A 19,782-nucleotide genomic window follows, 5' to 3' on the forward strand; every position below is an offset into this window, starting at 1 on the left:
AATATGGATGTGCTGTGTTATAAGTTGCTTCCTATTACTTTAAATCAGAACTTGGATCAAAAATCGTTGCAGTAGTTGTGTGTGTCAACAAAAACAAAGCTATAATAGTTGATTTTCAAATTTGATTTTCAAATTTGGACTAGAGACGTATCCGTAATATATTTGATTTTCAAATTTCGAAATTTTTTTCAGTGTTTGGTGGTTGAGCAGTGTGAGGTTGTGTAGGGTCCTATTTAGTTTTTTTTTTGCCTTTGACATTTCAAGATGTTATGGTTTAAATTTCAGGATATAAATAGTAGGGTTAGTAATGTTACAGAAAAAAAAAAGGAGAAGTAGGGTTATTTAGTAAAATGTTGAAACTTGAAAGTAATCTAAGGGTTAGTTTTTCTAATAGTACTTTGCAAAATTTCATGTTTGTGGGCTATTATTAGCTTGGAGTATTACAATTGCATGAGTTTTGAAAGCAATCAGTAATGCTATTTTTAACGTATTCGTATGCATATCTGCTGTGTTTAAATAACTTAGTGCTAAATTTTTAGACAGTTTAATTAGAGCATTCAAGAATGACACCGGCCAAACGTTTTAAAAAAATGATATATAATGATAGCGTTGATTGTTGCACACAACCCGGATAGAGCCAAACAGGAGTCACACTTTTTATTCAACATTGAACCATAATGCGTTGTTATTTGCTAGCTACATCCCATATTTAGGACTTTCAATTTCAAACCTCTTAAAGATAGATTCGGGAAAGAAACAAAACAAGTGAAGCCACGAAAATCTAAAGACAAAAGAGTGAGTATAAAACATGTGTTTTGGTTTGGGATATGTGAATCCATGCAGCTTTGTCATTTGACTCGGTCAAATTTCGTATTTAATGTAATGCATAGTGATTAGTGATAGTATGTTAGATTTTTATATTGTTAAATACATGAATACACGATATTGTTACTTTCCAAAAAACGGATGTTACATAATACATACTTTGCGCTTCAACCGTAATGTCAAATTTGACGGATACCATTTTTTTTTCCAACACTTCAAAATACATATCATATTTAACTTTTCAAGCAAAATCATTCTCAAACCAATCGTAAGCCGGCACTGAACTTTGTAGGGCTACAAGTAAAAAAAAAACTAAACACACTAAATGCAGCTTATGGGGTTTAAACCCCAATAGTGGTGACAATAACACGACAACTTAACCACTGACTTAAGGAAAACATTTGTAGAAAATGGCCGAAATTTTGATTTTATTACGTACGGCCGCAAGCCATTGATTGGCTTGCTTGGCCTCTTGGCCGGTTCTGCATGTATAGATTATTCACCGAAATCGGGGATGCATAATTAAGAGTGCATATTTGACACTAACCAAATTATGTAAATCAAAATCATTGAAAACTACTGTAGAAACTGATGATAGGTTAAAACTAAGCTGCACTAAAAAGTAAAAAAAAAAACTGACCTAAATTGAACTTATTAAAATATATATAATGATGTTGTGTTAGTTTCGTATTAATATTTCTTTGGACGCATATTTGTATATTGAGTTTTTCACAAATTGAAAAATTTAAATCGAAGCACACATGTCTAGAATCTGAAACTAAACAAAGCGAAGCAATTTAAAGGTATCGATTCGGATTAGTTTCGTCTCTAATTGGGTTAACATTTTTCTGAGGCCAAACAACCTAAAATAAACAGAACCATATTGTAGTATAGTAGGGAAAATAGCCACTCCTATGAGTCTAGTGACGGTGGAAGCTTATTATTATGTTTTGGTAGGTCATCATTGTTGTCTTGTTGATAAGTTTCGAAAAAATATAATTATAATCTCAAACATTATGTATTGTCTGTCTATCAGAGCACGACAAAGGCGCCCATAAATATATGGTAGCAGTGTGAGTAAAGCGAAAGCCATATAATCAAAAATCTTCGTTATCTGTTTCATCGGGGAATTTGGATTCCTTTCTAAGCAATTGGATGATGTTTCCTTTTCTTTTTAAGGGATAATTTCAACAATACAACGATGATTACAAACGGAGAAATATTCTGAAAGAATCCAAAATTTCTTAATTATAGGAACATATTTATATACTTTTTTAAGGATGCAAACTAAGGTAGACCTTTACTTAGACCTTTTCTTAATCAGAACCGGTAGTTTAGAAGTTTTTTTATGTCGGAAATAACTTCGTACCTAGAAACCGATAGCTTTTTTAGTTTAGGCATGACTTGAGTTTCAGATTTTGACCATTGGTTATATGGAGAGCTACGCTTAGAAAATATATTATTTATATACTGGTTTAGACGAAGGACAGTATGGATTAAGGCATCATTAATGGGAGAATTTTTTTTTGTGTTCTTAGATTAAATATATAGTGAAAATAATGTTAGATTAGTTGTTAAGATCATAGGTAAAAAAAATGGAAGAACTAATTATGGTGTTCTTAGAATAAAGATATAGTGAAATAATATTCATAAACATTTTACAAATTATAAAAACTTATAAAATAACATTTAAATTGCTTACTTATATAAAAGCAATTGTATACTTATAAATTAATATAATATTCTTAAACATATTACAATTATAAAAACTTATAAATTAACATTTAAATTGCTTCCTTATATAAATGAAATATTTTTTTTTTCCATAAAATCTCATCCAATCACATGAAGCCATGTCAAATAAGAACTGGGCTTAGATCAGTTCTACTTCAAGAACTAAAAAAAGTGTTCTAAGCCACTATTCATTATTTTTATAATTTTTTTAGGCTAAGAACACCCTTGGTGTTCTCCCATTAATGATGGTCTTAGAGATCTTAAACTTTTTTGGTTTTCAAAAGGAATAGTTAGACCCAAAAAAATACTTTATAAGTTAATTTAATTAAACAAACTTGAACTTAGATGGACTCTTAGCAACCATGGGAAGCTTTATGAATGTAGATGCCCTGCGCAAAAAGTAAATGTAGATGCTCCTAATCAAATTGATTAACTCTCATCTAAATGATGTTCGTTTTGTCAAAATGCATAGCCAAAGTCCAGATTTCTGAGTTCATACTCTAACAAAAACACAAAACAATCAAGAGGGAGGTGACACTTATACTTACAAGACTTCAACACTAAGTTACAAGCAAATGATTGTGCTCTTGTATCTTACAAAGTCTAATGGAAGTAAGGCTTATTTATAGTGATCCACCTGTGGTCTGCAGGAGAAGAACATTGAGAGGGGTTGCGTTTTGGAAATGCTTCGAGATGCTCTTGGACCATATGGGACATTTTGCATTGTGAGGACTATCTAAGGTGATCGAACAAACAGCATAAGTATGGTTTCCCAATAGGTCGCAAAACCTTAAATAAATTACATTTTGTAGGATTTCTCTTCTGTTTTGAACATGTCGTCTCGGCCCATTCAGCAGCTACGAAACAGTTTTATTCTCACCTTCGCACCCGATATGTATATACTTTAATTTCCGGCCCAATATATTTATTGGTTTAAGAAAAGCCTTCACAACACAGCTTAGCATTTTTAAAGGTTTCAATCTTACTATCTTAGCATGTAAAAAAAAAACTAACAAAAGAGATAATATTGAATGAATGTTTTGCCTCTAAAATTAGCTCAAAGCCCTTACATCTGGTCTCAGCATCTGACTTGATACTGATACACCATTGTTTACCATTCCAGTAAATTTTGCGCGATGAAACTGATCATCAGCCTTCAAACTCTGTTCAGCTTCCTTCAAATAGTTGTTGTTGTTAAACCCACTTTGAATCCAAGCAATATTGTTCAGGTCCGTTGATATAGAGATCAGTTCTTGGTCTAACTCTGCAGAAGAATGTTCCTCGTAATCCACAAACTCTGGTCCCAACACCGATTTAGACAATGATGGCAGCGTTTTGTTGTCAGGATGGTTGCAGCAACCGCGACCGCATTTTGAAGGGACGATAGGTTCATAACAAAGAGACTGGAGAAATTTAGCAGCCAATGAGCCAGGTCTTGATGCTTGAACCAAAGGTCCCTCACATGGAGCCATATGGTGATTCATGTATCCTTGTTTACAGACACTGAAAGCACCCATTCGAGCCACTGGGCGATAAACATCAGGTTTACTCTTCACCTTTTCACAAGGAGGCTCGTTTGCTACATCATCCATTTTAGCGTCATTTAATAATACAGGAGGCGTAAACGAATTGGTTTCTTCTCGAGGTAAATGCTCTCTAGGGGATGCATTTGATATCTTTCTGACCTTTGATGGTTGCATTTGATAAATTTCTGTATTAGACATCCCTTGATGATGATGATCCATCCAGAGACCTGCTGGTTTACGCCTAAGAGCTGAGTTCCAGTGATTCTTAATTGCATTATCTGTTCTCCCAGGTAAGAGTTTAGCAATGACAGCCCATTTGTTCCCATGAACCGCGTGTGCAGATATTATCATACGATCCTCCTCATCTGCATCATTTTTCACAACACAACAACATTAGCCAAAAATGTGAAACACATAACTCAGATGCTACAAGCACATCATCAACAAAAGCACCTCTCTAGAGAATGTTAAAGCCTATATAAACCATCTCCATCTACAAAAGACCAATCTGATTCTGATAACCTCACAATCATAGCTTTAAAATCTCAGACTCAGAGTAAGCTAAAACTCCATTACTAATCCCAAGTCCACAAGAAAGATCCTGAATCAGCAAATTGTGAAATCTCAAAATCTACTCAGTTACATAAATCAACAAAAAAAAAACCAGAGAAATCAGAAAAAAAAAAAAAAAAACACTAAATCCGGAATCTGGAATCAACGAGAATCATCATCATCATCATCATCAAATCACAAAAGAATATCGTGGAGAGGAGTGTTCGTTACCAGAGAAAGGTTTTTTTTTGAGACAAGGATCGAGCTGATTACACCAACGAAGCCGGCACGATTTCCCAGACCGACCAGGGATCCCACGGGAGATGAGAGTCCAGTTCCTCGGCCCACACTTGGTAACAAGCCTCGTAAGAGCCTCATCTTGCTCCGGTGACCAAGGTCCTTTCACTTTACTCCTTCCGCCGCCGTGCGAGTCACTTTTCGCTAACTCCGCGAGCTCTTCCTCAACTGCAGCGTTAATCGCATCTTCCGTGCCGTCACATCCCGTAGGCAGATTCACCGACAGCATTAGCTCAGGCGGCTGATAAGTTGCAGCGTTCATCGGAAGCTAAACTAATTTTTCTTCTTTTTGTTTTTTTTTTTTAAGTTTGAAATTCAAAAAAAAATGTAACCAACCGGCGGTGGTCCTTGGTCTGGTACCTGCCGAGAGCCCAACTGCAAAGTTGAGTGGGCGCTGTTTCGCTAATTTTGAAATTACTAAATTACCCTTTTTGGTGGTGACTCACCTTCTTCTTTTTCCACAACCGTTTCGGTATATGACTCAGAGTTGACCTTTCCAAGACAATTTGACAAAGGATAATAATAATACGGCAGACCAAGCAAACCATATACTGGGTGTGAATGGTTGCAGTGGTTAGGGCGGACAAATCCATCTATGGATTATACCGCTTTTATTTACCATTTATCAATCATAGTTTGCAGTGGTGCGATCTAAAGAAAATAGAAACAAAACCACAACGGACCAACTGCAGACCCGTTTTTACACACAAATAGAGTTGGACCGCTGTAATCTGTTGTCTACACTAAAAATACAGCGGTTTAGTCCGTAGACGAATTTGTCCGTCCTGACCGCTGTTACCATTCACACACCCGTAATCTCAATCTTTAAATATGCCATGCTCGAAAAAAAATTAATCATAGATTCAATTCTTAATCATGATGTTAGTAAGTGTGTGTGTAGTGTATATATAATATGGGTAGTTAAAAATCTAGTCCTCATACATAACATATATACGTTGTAATACATAATTTTTAAAGTAGTCAAAATGGGTCAACAAACTCATTAGGATAAATAAGATTACTTATTAGTAGACTCCATACAATGCGTGAACTGTAACGTAAAACATATATATTTGTTAAGCGTATTTTTACTTGAAATCTTACGTACTATATGAGAGAAGAAAAATATACAATATTAACCCAATTTGTTTCTATGAAACGAGTGTGCAGATATTATTTTCAAATAAATTTGCCTTAATCTAGTCATTTTACCTTAAATTTTACTATATGAGAGAAGAAATTTTACTATATAAAACTCGAGGTAATCTATCTACATGCATGTGATCAGTTGACAGCTTTTTCAAACATTATTTTGGAAGAGGAAACTGATCATAGGAAGAGAGTGGGCCAATTTTTTTTTTGGAAGCATAGTTATTAATACTTAATGGCAGGTCCTAGAATATCAAGATTCAAATGCAATCATGTGGTTGGGTAAACAAACGATATAATCTCCGCAACAATCTCGTGGATATGTATTATATATCAAGTCAAAGTTTAATAACTTCGTAATCTTTTTGGACCAGGGATCCCTTCACTGTTGTCAATAGAGGACTACGTCATGCACATGCAGCATGCTCCATCCCCAAGAGCTCTCCTGAATCGACTAGCACAGTATACTTACTACCGACATCGGGTTAAATGACCATCTTCACTAACGAGCTAACATATATGCTAAAGTGTATATAGATATGATGTCGCATATATAATGATGTTACCCTTCCAGAGCAGGAAAGGGAGGTAGTGAGCGACAAGAACACTACTGTGAAACTGGAGTTGTTGTCCTACGAAGAGCCGACAATTTCATATATGTTCTCTACACTCACTTATTTCCAAATGACTCACTTCTGTTCAAGATTCTAATCAATATCTATCTCACTTCCATATATATATATATATATATATATATCGACAGACCACGCATGCCTATCTTACCCTACCATCTGCATGTAATATGCATGTCTACGTCTACAAGCACCTATTCATCTTCTCAACATATATACATATACACATGTGTGAACTGTGAAGATTTGAGTAAGTGAAAGCGCACACATTATTCATGAACGAGCACTTCTGTTTTAATCGTGGAGCTGAAGACATAATCTTCCATAGTCATATTATTTCATTATGACTAAGTGATTGTAGTCCTCCACTTTTTTTCTTACACTCACATACATAAACGCAAAAAACGAAGGACGCAAATATTAATTGGCATATCACCTTATCCAACTAATTTCTTGACTGAACATCCTTAATTTTGTATAGTATTTATAAATATTTCTCTTTTACATCTATTCCTTATTTAATTTGGTGTATGTATTAGAGATGATGCATATATATCTTCACTTTTATGTTACTGATTTTCAAAGTAGATTAAGAAACCGACGATTATATTGGTTTGCATGTGAAAAAATTGAAGGGAGAAAATGACAATCATGTGATGCCTATATAAGCCAGTTCATATTGACATATATATACAATGCAAATTTGATCGTATTAGAACAACTCCCTATATGTGTGTATATTATATATATATATATATATGTAAATAGATGTAAATGATGTATATATCATACTGATATCATGTATAGACGAAAGAGATGCATTGGATCCACGAAAAATGGGGGTCAATCATATGACCATATATATCTTTCCAGTTTCCCCTGATCTGGTCATACGGTTGCAAGTATTATAACGCAATACAGAGAATATATAGTTTAGGTTTCAAAGTATCATAAAACAGCTATAGAAAATAAGTTTATCATCTGACGTTCTTTGTGAATCAATGTGGCTTTCACCACTATACGTACGAAGGGTTTAATGCCAAAAGAGAAGGGGAACATTGATGGACCGCACTTCTTTTGTATTATTAAAATAAGCCAACAAAATTTAATAGAGCCAAAAATAATTAATAGTGTCACCCAACTTGTGGGGAATATCTAATTTTAGCTATGGAATATATAGTATTAGATTTGGGTACGTAGTTAATTTCTCTAGTAAATCTCTTGCTTTATAACAACAAAAGAGAGAAAACATTAAGTCGTTTTGACCCACTATACCCATCATGAACATCGAGTTGCAATTTTAGAGCATAAAGCTCAAGAGCCCATAAAAATTGTGCTCTATGTATATGTGTGCCAACCGCAAATCACCATATAATTTGACAGCATGCATCTGCTACGTACACATTCCTTGTAAGAAAACAAACTCAATTATAACAACTAACTCAACGAAACCAACTAAACCATCTACTTATTTAGAGCCCATATATTTTTGTATAGTAAACGTAGACGTCTGCTTTACTCTTTAGGTCAATATAAAAATGGAAACCCAAAAGTGGGAGAATAATATAAATAAATAAAGTTGAATGATCAATTATTATGTAAAATCAAGAGGAACATGGTCCATTGACAAATAACCACATTGCTCTCAACTTTTTGAGAGAGGGAGAGATAGAGTAGAGAGAGAACAAATCCTCCATAGCAACTAGAGGAAGGATCCAAAGGGATCGCATTGATCCTAATTAAGGTGAATTCTCCCCGTTCCAAAGAAATCGCAAAAAATTTGCTTGGTTTTGGATCATGCTATCTCTTTGGATTCATCCTTTGGTAGCTTCCTCTTCGGTCAGATTGTTTCAAATCAACCATCCTGATGCTTTACCGGAAACCTTTCTGACTTGAAGAATCCCCAAGCTTCGATCTCAAGTATATACGAACTCTCTTCTTACCGTTAAGTTTTTATAAAAGGTAAGTTTTAAACAGTTTTGACCTAAGCATGCAAAACCAAAAACAATAACTCACCTACCTGTATTTTTTTTGTTCTTCATTTCATTTTGGGATCGAATTTCTAATTGAAATTAGCGTAGATTTATTTATTAATTATGAAAGATATATATATATATATATATATATATATATAGTTATGGATTTTGTTTTAACTGGTTAAATCTTTCCATGAAAATTCCTCCATATATGGCCATTTCCGAAAACTTTCGTTCTTGCAATAAAGATTCTTGCATATTGGTGTGTAATAATTAAATTCATTCGAGACTACTTTGTTGTTACTCATGCTTACTTAGTGGTTTAAAATCCCAAAGTCGTTGGATCTCGTAAAATGACTCACCAGAAGGAACTTTAATTTGATTAAACAAGGACATACAGTATTGGTTAATGTACTACTATTATATCATTGTGTCATTAGATTCACAACTGATAAAATGAATGTTTTGAACTTTCAACAATTATAGTATATTATTTGACCCTAATCAAGATTCTCAGTTTGTTATGAACAAAATTATATATATATATATATATATACACACAATATTTAATTATTTTATTGGCTCTAATCTAGCGCCTATAGATATATATATATATATATATATTCTTTCAAATTAATAAAAATCGATATTTGGTAATAATATATCTAAACTCCAAAGTAAAAGTGCGAAGAGCTATTTGAAAATAGCAGCTCAAGAATTAATTTGAGGATGGATACGCGTATCGTATTACACAATTTGCATATTGTTATTATTCGTTCGTACTAATTAATCATCTTTCTCCCCATAACGAAGTAAACGTAATTAAAAAGCTAATCAGTTTTTATTTTATTCTGTTTTTTTAGAACTACATAAACTAGAATTGTAGAAAAGGAATATAATTATGGCATTGAATTTGATATTGTTAAGGTGCAAAGGATTTTGGTGGACCGACAGATATGGAAGAAGGACGATATATCTATTTGTTCATTTGCGACATTTGATATTCTATTGTCTCCTTCTACCCCTACATTTTCCTATTTACGTATGCTCTTGCTTATTTTTACGAGACTCAAATTCTATTAATTTTTGTTTTCAAATAGTTAACTGTTCCAAGATACATATACTACCAAAATTCCTATGGGTGATTTATGAGCCAAACAGCATTATAACTTCTGCTCAAATTCAATTTTTTGTGTAAAACCAAAGTTTTATCATGGTGATTTTCTCTTGCGGTTTATGCAATTTCATGGACTCAAAAAACTCACTCAGTTATCTGGGAGCCTATGATGTTATGATGATGTTGGCTGGGTTTAAAAGTCTCATATCTTAACCTATGTCTGCAATTATATGATTAGATCCATTATGAATTGTAAATTTCAGTATTCATGGGCTTAGCTTAAAAAGCCCAATAGTAATTAGGTCTTACAAACGGTTCCACACGTGCCACTTTTATGCTCATAGCTCCTGGTTAACTGGTTTTTGATAAACTAACCAGCTTGGACCAATCGATGATTCTTCTGCTCCCGTCTGCTCAGCAGAACATGGTTTGGTGTCTGACAAGCCAGATGGAACCATTGTAGAGTAGTGGGGCATTATGTCAAACCTATTTCCTTATTTATTTTTCTCGAACGAAAACGATACTATGGTATAAACTGAGCACACATACATATAGTTATGGTCATGGTAATGGTACATACAATTACGACTAGCATTCCCAATTCTCTTCTTGATTCAAAACCTTAATTCACTTTATGCAATTTTTAATTACAGTTGTAGTGTTTGAGATGATAAAGATTGGCATCTTCGTATCTTATACATCAATTATTGGACTCATGAACAGTCCTCCTCATGAGACATTTTCTTACCAAATTTATATTCCTACCAAAAATAAAGATGGTCTAAAAGATGTTTTCTTCTCTTTTCTCTTTCTTTTCAGTGTTAAATCTTAAAAAGTAATTCAAAGTTTTGCTAATAGGAATCAAAAATAATCTAGACTTTGTTATGAAGTGACCTTGAATTCAATTGCATCCACAACGCTAAGACTCCTTTATGGTCCATTATTAAGCATCTAGTATAGAAAACGAGATATACTTATTCCTAATTTTTCAACTATCATATAACATTCATACATATGTACAGCAACGTTTGTTTTATGCATGTTTACTTCAAAATGAACTAAGATCTAAAATGTGTAACTCAACTGCACGAGTGTATACATATAAGTTCATACCATGTCAATTACGGGCTTTCATAACCTTGAGGATATTCATTTGCTTTTGTACAATAATTTACTATAAATTGTCATGAATATATATACAATGTGTTCTCTCCAAAAAAAAAACGCTATTCACCCATAAACCCCACAAGGAACAAAAACTCCTATTAGAGAAAAGGAAACTTCACTAAGAAAAAGTTTTTGATATCCACCATCCAAATAATTCTCTCTTATTGGTAATCAAAATGTTTTATTCTCAGCGATTATAAAGAAAAAAAAAAACATTTTTGTTCAGTATGGTCATTGAGTCATTGAGTGGCATATGATTTCAGTAGGCTAGATCGCTAGGATTTAATTTTAATTGATAACTAGATTGATCTCACGTCAGCCATTCTTCAACAATTGTTATGGAGTCGGTTAATTAATTTTGTATAGTTGGAGAATGCAGAAAATCTTAGTTGGCAAGTCGTTGGTACTTACTTCCAAATGCTTTAAGATTCGTAGGAAGTTGTGCCCTCTGCCATTAACCTCAGCCAGTAGATTGAAACTTGCATGGCCCCGAATCAACTTGCTCTCGAGAAGATTATATGGTGTGTAAAATATATATATATATATATGAATTCCATGAAAACCCAATTGCATATTTTCTTATACTATAAACAAACCAAGGGTTTAAAGTAGGACTGGTTTAGGACACTATCAAAGAAACACGTATATAAATATCAAGTAACGTTAAGTATACCCGATTTATATACGTATATACGTATAATTTAAGAAAACCCTCGCTATTATAAAAGCCAAGTACAAATGTATATAAATCGAGTATTTTACCTCTCTTTTTTAATATAGAAAAAGTAAGAAAGAAAACAAAACTGAAAACTCCATCAAAAGTCAATGGCGTGAAAACTAAATCTATACTAATAAAAAGTGAACGCGTTTAAGCGTCCACATAAGATTTAAAATCTACAATTGTGATTAGACATATCACTAATTAGCATTTTTTTAAATTTTTAAAATTTATACATTTTTAAAGATTAAAAAAAATATTAAAAAACCACCAATAATAATTAGTCACCTCACTAATTAACAATTTTAAAAGCGTCCACCTAAGCTTTAAAACCACCAATAGTGATTAGTTACCTCACTAATTAACATTTTTAAAAATCTCCAGAATTTATATATTATTTAGATTTTTAAAGAAAAAGAAAAATTATAAAAACTACCAATAGTGATTAGCCACGATTTATGGATTATAGAAATATCTATATAATAAAATATTTATAAATTTCTCCAAAATTTATATATTATTTAGATTTTTTAAAAAAAAAAGAATTTTAAAAACCACCAATAGTAATTAGCCACCTCACTAATTAACAATTTTTAAAAATTTCCAGAATTTATATATTATTTAGATTTTTAAAGAAAAAAGATAAAGTAAAATCTATGGAAATAAAACCTATATAATAAAATATTTGTAAATTTAAGTAATTTTATTTGATCCAGTATACGGCAAATTACAAACTGTAGTAACAAGGGGTTGTATCGAGAACGACGAGGAGCAACAGAGGATGAGAACGCGTTTGCTTATGATCTCCATTATGACATGACCTCGAACTGGTCACCAGGTACGCATTAAACTATTGAAACGATGTTGGACAGAAGAAACTGTGATATGTTAATTTGTTTATTATTTTGGTGAGACCATAGCTGAAAGAGACCGTCTAAGTTTGTAGATGGTAGATGTGCTAGCTGATGGGAATAGAGAATAAAGACTGAAACAATGAGTGCTTGCAAAACGATGTAAAGATTGACTGATCTCAAGAAAAAAAATTGTGAATTAGAAAATTTGTATAGATATTAAAAACAGTGTGAGAGAAACATGAGTTGTTAGAAAAAATAGTATTATCACTTATGGATATACAACTTTTTGTAAAAAAAATGTCATCTTTAGAAGAGTTATACTAACTAAGATGAAGTGAAGATAGAAAACAATAAAAGTAAATTTGCACATACCAAAATGACAAAGTCGTGAAAGTTAGTCCTCATACAATAAATTAATTTATGACGAAATGTCTATGGTGAAAATAACCGGTTATCCAAAATATCTAAAACTATGAAGAGCTGTGAAACAAAAAAAAAGTTATTTTGATAAATGTTGTCAAAATCTAAAAGTTGTGTTAGAGTTTCTCCTAATTGCGTATTTGAATTGAACTATTTACCATGTTAATTTTTAAATTCAAGGAATTTAAATTATTAACAATAAGTAGACATATATAAACATAAATTTTAATTTTTCAATAGATAATATTAGTCACACAAAATATACAAAATAATTTAAAGACCAAAAAACTTAAATAAATGGTACAGAGATGACAAGATAATGGCTATGATTTATAAGGTTTAAAAGTTATTTATAATATTTTACACACCTATATTTGGTTAGATCTTAGAATTTTTAAGGGAATTTTGAAATTTTGGTTTTAAGGAAGAGATTGTTTTGAAAAGAAAAATGGGGGAAAGAGGCATTTTTCAAAAATTCTCGAATAATTATCTGAAAGTTTTGAAACTAAAAATGTTTCTTTGTTATTTGTTTAAAACATATTATTACCAACATATTTATAAAACAATTTTTTACTTATATAAGTTTTACTTTTTATTTCTCTTTTAAGCAAACTAAATGATATTCAAAATATATATTAAAAAAATTTGTGTTAAGAAAATAAAAAAAAAAATTATTTTAGAACTTTTGTGTAATACTTTCAATTATTGCTGTATATATACGTGCGAATTAATAACCTAGTATAACTACAAAAATATAAAAATATAGTAAATATACGGTAAGATCATCGAGAATTCACTTAAAAGTTAATAAAATAAAAATAAGCAAAAATTGGCAATAAATACAAAATAAAATAAGAAAAATATCAGTTGACAGAAGATTTTTTTTAATCAAATAAAATGGAAAGACATTAAATAAAGAAGATATATGTTTTTTAATTAATGATATTACTCAATTAAAAATATAGTAGTATAATTTATCGCCATTCTTATAGGATCCATCATCTTCTCTCATGCAAAAAGCAAAACAACAAAAAAAAAATTCAGACAAGAAACCTCAACGGCTCAGACCCACCAATATCTTTGCTTCTTCTGTTTCAAAGAATCAGCAGCACTAATTATACATTTATGAAAAAAAGGATCCATCTTTTTTGACTGATTAGGATTTTTTTCTTTCTTTCTGATCAGTTTGCGAATCGAGCTGGATTCTCTTGCCTCCTTATTTTTTTCATTCTTTTCTAATCAAATCAAATCAAATCAAATCAAAATAAGGTCTCTTTATTATTTTTGTTTCTCGTTATTTATTTAGTGAAGGAGATAAATTCGCTAAAAAAAAGGCGAATCTTTTTTTTTTTTTTTTGGGTTGTAAAAATTATAAAAGCTGGCTTTCTCAAAATTTCTTCATGTCGTCGACCAAGAAGAAGAAAGAGAACGTCTTCTCTTAGCAACCATGACCGCCACCGAAGCTAAGAATCGCAAAACCATTGTCGGAGATGATGATGATCTTGTTGATATCGAAATCCCTGACACTGCTCACCAAATTAGCAGCGGTTTGTTTTCTTAATCCCCAATTTTTTTAACTTCAGAATCCAATTATTGTTGTTCTTGTGTGTGGAGAAAGTTTTAATCTTTTTTTAATGCCCAATTTTTCAATTTGTTTAATAAACTACTTTTTGGGTTGACGAGGAAGAAGAAAGAAATAAGACTCCTCCCATGTAGCTTCTTTTGTGGTGGTTTTGAGATAACTTTGCCAATGATGATGATGATGATGATGATGATGATGACTAGTTAAAATGTGTTGACTTTGATGATTTTGACGATGACCCTTTCTTTCAAAATGTTGTCTTAATTGATCCTCGGATGGGTTTATTTGATATGGAGTACACATTTCTTTATTGGGTTCTCTCTGTCCTTGAAAAGATTAGGGAGGTTTTGCTTTCTCCTTTCTAGATATGCTTTCTTTGTAAAAATGTTGTCTTTAATGCTCATATAATGTGATAAATTGGATAAGGAGTTCATGTTTCTTGATGGGGTTATCCTCCCTCTGACTCTCAAAATGTTTTAGAACCATATAAGACTGGGAAATTTTGTTGCTTTGCAGAGCCCTTTTTTTTCCTAGAATCTGAGGTCTCACATTTTTGGGAAGCTTATAGTATGTTTTTGTGGGATGTACAGATTCATGGTTTCAGGTGGCGTTCGTTTTGACTACCGGTATAAACAGTGCGTATGTGTTGGGATATTCAGGAACAATCATGGTTCCTTTAGGTTGGATTGGTGGTGTAGTTGGTCTTCTTATTGCTACTGCTATCTCTCTCTATGCAAATACTCTCATTGCCAAGCTTCATGAGTTTGGTGGCAGAAGACACATTCGCTACAGAGACCTTGCTGGATTCATTTACGGTAGCAAAATAGACCAAACCACCTCTCTTAGTTTGCTTTCTGTATCTCTTATCTTCTCTTTACTTTTATTGATATGAATATAATCTCAGGTAGACAGGCTTATCATCTTACATGGGGATTGCAATATGTCAATCTTTTCATGATCAATTGTGGATTCATCATACTAGCTGGTTCTGCCTTGAAGGTAGTAACAGTAAACATTTTTATCTCTCTTGATTCTTGATTTCGTGAGCTGAATTAGTACAATATTGGGATGTGTTCTGTATTATTTTTTTGCAGGCTGTTTATGTGCTTTTCAGAGATGATCATACCATGAAACTACCTCATTTTATAGCCATTGCTGGTTTGATTTGTGCTATTTTCGCAATTGGGATTCCTCATCTATCAGCTCTTGGGGTCTGGCTTGCGGTTTCAACCATCCTCAGTCTCATCTACATCGTTGTGGCAATCGTGCTATCGGTTAGAGACGGTATACCTTAAAGAGATGATCATTCAACATTACTTATAAGTTTAAACTACTGAACAATTCTGATTTTTTTCGCTCTGTTTTGTGTGTTTGTAGGAGTCAAAACACCATCAAGAGACTACGAGATACAAGGATCATCATTCAGCAAAATATTCACCATCACAGGAGCAGCAGCAAATCTTGTTTTTGCATTCAACACCGGGATGCTTCCAGAGATTCAGGTGATTGTTTTCAAGATTTCAGCTTCATGGTACCTGTTTGTTTAATTATATTCACATGATAAGTTCCACAATGATATAGGCAACAGTGAGGCAACCAGTTGTAAAGAACATGATGAAGGCTCTATATTTTCAATTCACAGCGGGTGTTTTACCGATGTACGCAGTCACATTCATCGGTTATTGGGCTTACGGATCCTCAACCTCGACCTATCTACTAAACAGCGTCAATGGTCCACTCTGGGTCAAAGCCCTTGCTAACATATCAGCTATCCTTCAATCCGTTATCTCTTTGCATGTAAGTGTTTCTCTTCGAATGACCTCAAATTAGGTGCAAGCCAGTCCCTTCTTACTCAGTTCTTGTTGTAGATATTTGCGAGTCCAACATATGAGTACATGGACACAAAGTTTGGGATCAAAGGAAACCCATTAGCGATAAAGAACTTGATGTTTAGGGTCATGGCGAGAGGCGGGTACATTGCGGTTAGCACGCTTCTCTCAGCGCTCTTGCCTTTCTTGGGTGACTTTATGAGCCTCACTGGTGCAGTGAGCACATTCCCACTCACATTCATTCTAGCCAACCACATGTACTATAAGGCTAAGAACAATAAACTCAATTCAATGCAAAAGCTATGGCATTGGCTGAACGTTGTCTTCTTCAGTTTGATGTCTGTTGCTGCAGCCATTGCAGCTGTCAGGCTCATCGCCGTTGATTCCAAAAATTTCCACGTTTTTGCAGATTTATAATTCATTATATATATTATTTATAGTCAATTTGTATGTTTAATTCTTAGGCGGGGTTTAATTTCTCCTACCATATATAAGCTTGTTGTATTCTCCTCTCTATTTTTCTTAACCATTAGAGCCTTAAAATTATAAATAAATAAGATTCTCAAATATAAAAAGCATACAAATGACCACTTTCATTATATTTATTAGTACCATCAAAGAATTATTAGTCAATTGTACCAATTTCCATTTTCAGTATACAATTGAAAAATACATGATTATAAAGTGGTTTGGAATTATAAATCCCATAACATAATGGTTTTTTTTCTAAAAGATGGTGTCCCAAAAATAAATTTTACTTTATGCCATTTCAAATGAACCGGTGGTTGTGGTGCTGATGTTTTCTATGAGCCCCACATATTTCAGAGATTTGTTTAGTGGCACTTTTTTTGAAAATCAGTTGTTATAGTGTCCCCCAAGCAAAAAAAACCTTATTTTCTTTGTACCTATTAATATAAGAAAAGCGACATTTTTTGGATTCTTGAAAATAGTTGTAAAAGTCCACAACAAATTAGTATCCATCTTATTCCGTCGGTTATAATCAATCACTCACCTTTAGATTATTCAATCAATAGGTTAATTCAGAGTTTTGAATCAAATGGATTAAACCTATCTAATTAATTAGTCAATGAATGTGTATTATTAATTTGTAATCAATCGTCTCTCTCTCTATTAGAAACGGAATCATATTAGTGAAGAACACAAAACAGGTTACTAAAAAAAAATCCCCTTAAATTAGTAAAATAGAGAAGATAAGAAAAACAGAATTTTGTTGGTTTTTTTAGTTAATGGATTTTAGTGATTAAACCTAATCTTTTTCAATGATTTGCTGTTTTATTTCGAGTTAAAATAATTTAGACAGGCCAAAGTGGAACCCCACTGTCTCCACCAAAGCTCTAATAGCATAATAAAAAGAAGCAAAATAAAAATAAAAACACGAAAGCGTTTATTATTTTTTGTTCATCATCGTCGTGCTACATAATCATTACCTTTCTTCTTCTTCTTCTTCGCCTTCACGCAGCTCCAATCTCACACCACCTGCATTTCTCTCTTTCACGATTCTTTTGATTTCGCATTTTTCTTTTGCGTTGGGTCAGACTCAGATCGACGAAGAGGTAATCATTGTGAGGTTTGTTAGTTATTTACGATTTTATTCTGTTTAAAAATCAGATTTTTTTTTTTTTTTTTTTGTAATTCTTGTAGATTTTTTTTAAAAAGATGCGATTTTTGTGTTCTGTTTTTTTTTTTTTTTCTTGTATGTATGAATCCAAGGATCGATTTGTTTGAAATTCTTGAATTGATGCAAATAGCTAATGTGATAAAAGTCAAGAATGTGAATGTAAATGTGTGTGATGAGATATATTTTGTTAAACCTCTTTTGTGGTGTGGTTTTTGCAAAATGTTAGGTAGACGAAGAGAGGTTTTTGAGGAGAAACCGTGAAGTCAAAGAAACGATGTCGTTTACAGGAACTCAGCAGAAATGCAGGGCGTGCGAGAAGACAGTGTACCCTGTGGAGCTTCTCTCAGCTGATGGAGTCTCTTATCACAAGTCTTGCTTCAAATGCTCTCACTGCAAAAGCAGACTTCAAGTGAGCCTTTTTCTTTTTCTTTTTTTTCCCTTCATCAATCCATGAACCAAGTAGTGTTTGATCAATTCCTAATTAGCTTTATAGATGTTCTCATTTTACTGAAATTTGAGGTTCAATCAGGCCTAGTTTCACGTTAGCAGATCCTGGATTAAGTTACTATCTGTGTGAAAGTTTAAGCTTTAATGACCAATACTCTATGAGCAATTCTTAAAATGCATTGTGAACGTTTTGAGGGTTTCATGAAAGAGTTTTATCTAGAGAGATACTTTATCTGAATTGGTCTTCTTTATAAGTGGTCAAAGTTAAAACGTGTTGATTTTTTTTTGAACAGCTGAGCAACTATTCATCAATGGAAGGAGTGGTGTACTGTAGGCCTCATTTTGAGCAGCTCTTCAAGGAGTCTGGTAGTTTCAGCAAGAACTTTCAATCTCGTATGTCACTCTTTTCTAACTTCACCTTTTGTTCCAACTTTTTACTTGTGGTGTCTCACTTTAACTTTATCTTCAAACTTTTCTTTTCTTTTACAGCTGCAAAGCCATTGTCTGAGAAGGCAACCCCTGAGCTGGTACATGTCTCTTAGTAACGCGTCCATCTTCTTATTTAGTTATATGGCTTCAGATACTTGACTCTATACTCTTCTTGGTTGGTCTCAGACAAGGACACCTAGTAGAGTTGCTGGATTGTTCTCTGGAACGCAAGACAAATGCGCTACTTGCAGTAAAACCGTGTATCCTATCGAAAAGGTTAATTTACATTTTTAGTCTTGTATATTCCTTTCCCATTGCTTTCCACTCTATACTCTTTCTGTGATCTCAAAACGTGTTGTTGGATCATTTGCGATACGAGTATCACCTGGATCATCTTCTTATATTCATCTTGTTATGCTTTCTGTAGGTAACTGTGGAGAGTCAGTGTTACCATAAATCTTGCTTCAAGTGTTCTCATGGAGGCTGTCCGATTTCTCCATCAAACTACGCAGCACTCGAAGGAATTTTGTACTGCAAGCACCATTTCGCTCAGCTTTTCAAGGAGAAAGGAAGTTACAATCACCTTATCAAATCTGCTTCCATCAAACGTGCTACTGCTGCTGCTGCTGCTACTGCTGCTGCTGCTGCTACTGCAGCTGCAGCTGTAGCAGCCGTTCCCGATTCTTGAATTCCCAAAATTTGATGTTAAACAGATTCAGTTTATTTGTCTTTTGTATCTGTAATGTGTTTTCTTATTACCTGTATTCACTTCTTCATGAACCAAGCATAACATTCTCTGAGGTCTCTCTTGAGGTTTTTTTCCTTGTGATTTCCTATTTTCTTCTATATCTATTTTTTTAATAACCGGTGGCACGAACCGGAATATTAG

The 19,782-nt window shown here is 33.1% G+C and overlaps 3 protein-coding genes across 4 annotated transcripts; 2 read left to right on the forward strand and 1 right to left on the reverse strand.

Annotated features, from left to right (window-relative positions):
- On the reverse strand, nucleotides 3,563-5,331 carry LOC104782447. Its single transcript, XM_010507381.2, has 2 exons — nucleotides 4,869-5,331; nucleotides 3,563-4,450 (listed from the first exon to the last, which is right to left on the reverse strand). The coding sequence occupies exons 1-2, from the start codon at nucleotides 5,194-5,196 to the stop codon at nucleotides 3,612-3,614; spliced, it is 1,167 nt and encodes a 388-aa protein (XP_010505683.1). The 5' UTR covers nucleotides 5,197-5,331; the 3' UTR covers nucleotides 3,563-3,611.
- On the forward strand, nucleotides 13,982-16,904 carry LOC104782448 (proline transporter 1). The gene is made up of 7 exons (XM_010507382.2): nucleotides 13,982-14,514; nucleotides 15,140-15,364; nucleotides 15,454-15,548; nucleotides 15,644-15,833; nucleotides 15,927-16,051; nucleotides 16,131-16,346; nucleotides 16,418-16,904. The coding sequence occupies exons 1-7, from the start codon at nucleotides 14,415-14,417 to the stop codon at nucleotides 16,793-16,795; spliced, it is 1,329 nt and encodes a 442-aa protein (XP_010505684.1). The 5' UTR covers nucleotides 13,982-14,414; the 3' UTR covers nucleotides 16,796-16,904.
- On the forward strand, nucleotides 17,754-19,715 carry LOC104782450 (LIM domain-containing protein WLIM2a). Of its 2 annotated transcripts, none has more exons than XM_010507384.2 (6): nucleotides 17,754-17,966; nucleotides 18,244-18,426; nucleotides 18,758-18,857; nucleotides 18,954-18,991; nucleotides 19,080-19,169; nucleotides 19,321-19,715. In XM_010507384.2, exons 2-6 carry the CDS (start codon nucleotides 18,292-18,294, stop codon nucleotides 19,579-19,581), a joined length of 624 nt encoding a protein of 207 aa, XP_010505686.1. In that variant the 5' UTR covers nucleotides 17,754-17,966; nucleotides 18,244-18,291; the 3' UTR covers nucleotides 19,582-19,715. The 2 variants fall into 2 exon arrangements, with proteins under 2 accessions (XP_010505686.1, XP_010505685.1); XM_010507383.2 differs by having other exon boundaries at nucleotides 17,756-17,952.

The sequence above is a fragment of the Camelina sativa genome, chromosome 4 (genome assembly GCF_000633955.1).
Source record: "Camelina sativa cultivar DH55 chromosome 4, Cs, whole genome shotgun sequence".
In the NCBI taxonomy this organism is placed as follows: Eukaryota; Viridiplantae; Streptophyta; class Magnoliopsida; order Brassicales; family Brassicaceae; genus Camelina; species Camelina sativa.

Coding starts and splice junctions, on each gene's coding strand:
- LOC104782447 (XM_010507381.2), bottom strand. CDS start 5,196: ATGAACGCTGCAACTTATCAGCCGCCTGAGCTAATGCTGTCGGTGAAT. Junction 4,451..4,868: donor CAAAAAAAAACCTTTCTCTG/GTAACGAACACT, acceptor AAAATGATGCAG/ATGAGGAGGATCGTATGATA.
- LOC104782448 (XM_010507382.2), top strand. CDS start 14,415: ATGACCGCCACCGAAGCTAAGAATCGCAAAACCATTGTCGGAGATGAT. Junction 14,515..15,139: donor TGCTCACCAAATTAGCAGCG/GTTTGTTTTCTT, acceptor TGGGATGTACAG/ATTCATGGTTTCAGGTGGCG. Junction 15,549..15,643: donor TAGCTGGTTCTGCCTTGAAG/GTAGTAACAGTA, acceptor ATTTTTTTGCAG/GCTGTTTATGTGCTTTTCAG.
- LOC104782450 (XM_010507384.2), top strand. CDS start 18,292: ATGTCGTTTACAGGAACTCAGCAGAAATGCAGGGCGTGCGAGAAGACA. Junction 18,858..18,953: donor CAGCAAGAACTTTCAATCTC/GTATGTCACTCT, acceptor TTTCTTTTACAG/CTGCAAAGCCATTGTCTGAG. Junction 19,170..19,320: donor CCGTGTATCCTATCGAAAAG/GTTAATTTACAT, acceptor TGCTTTCTGTAG/GTAACTGTGGAGAGTCAGTG.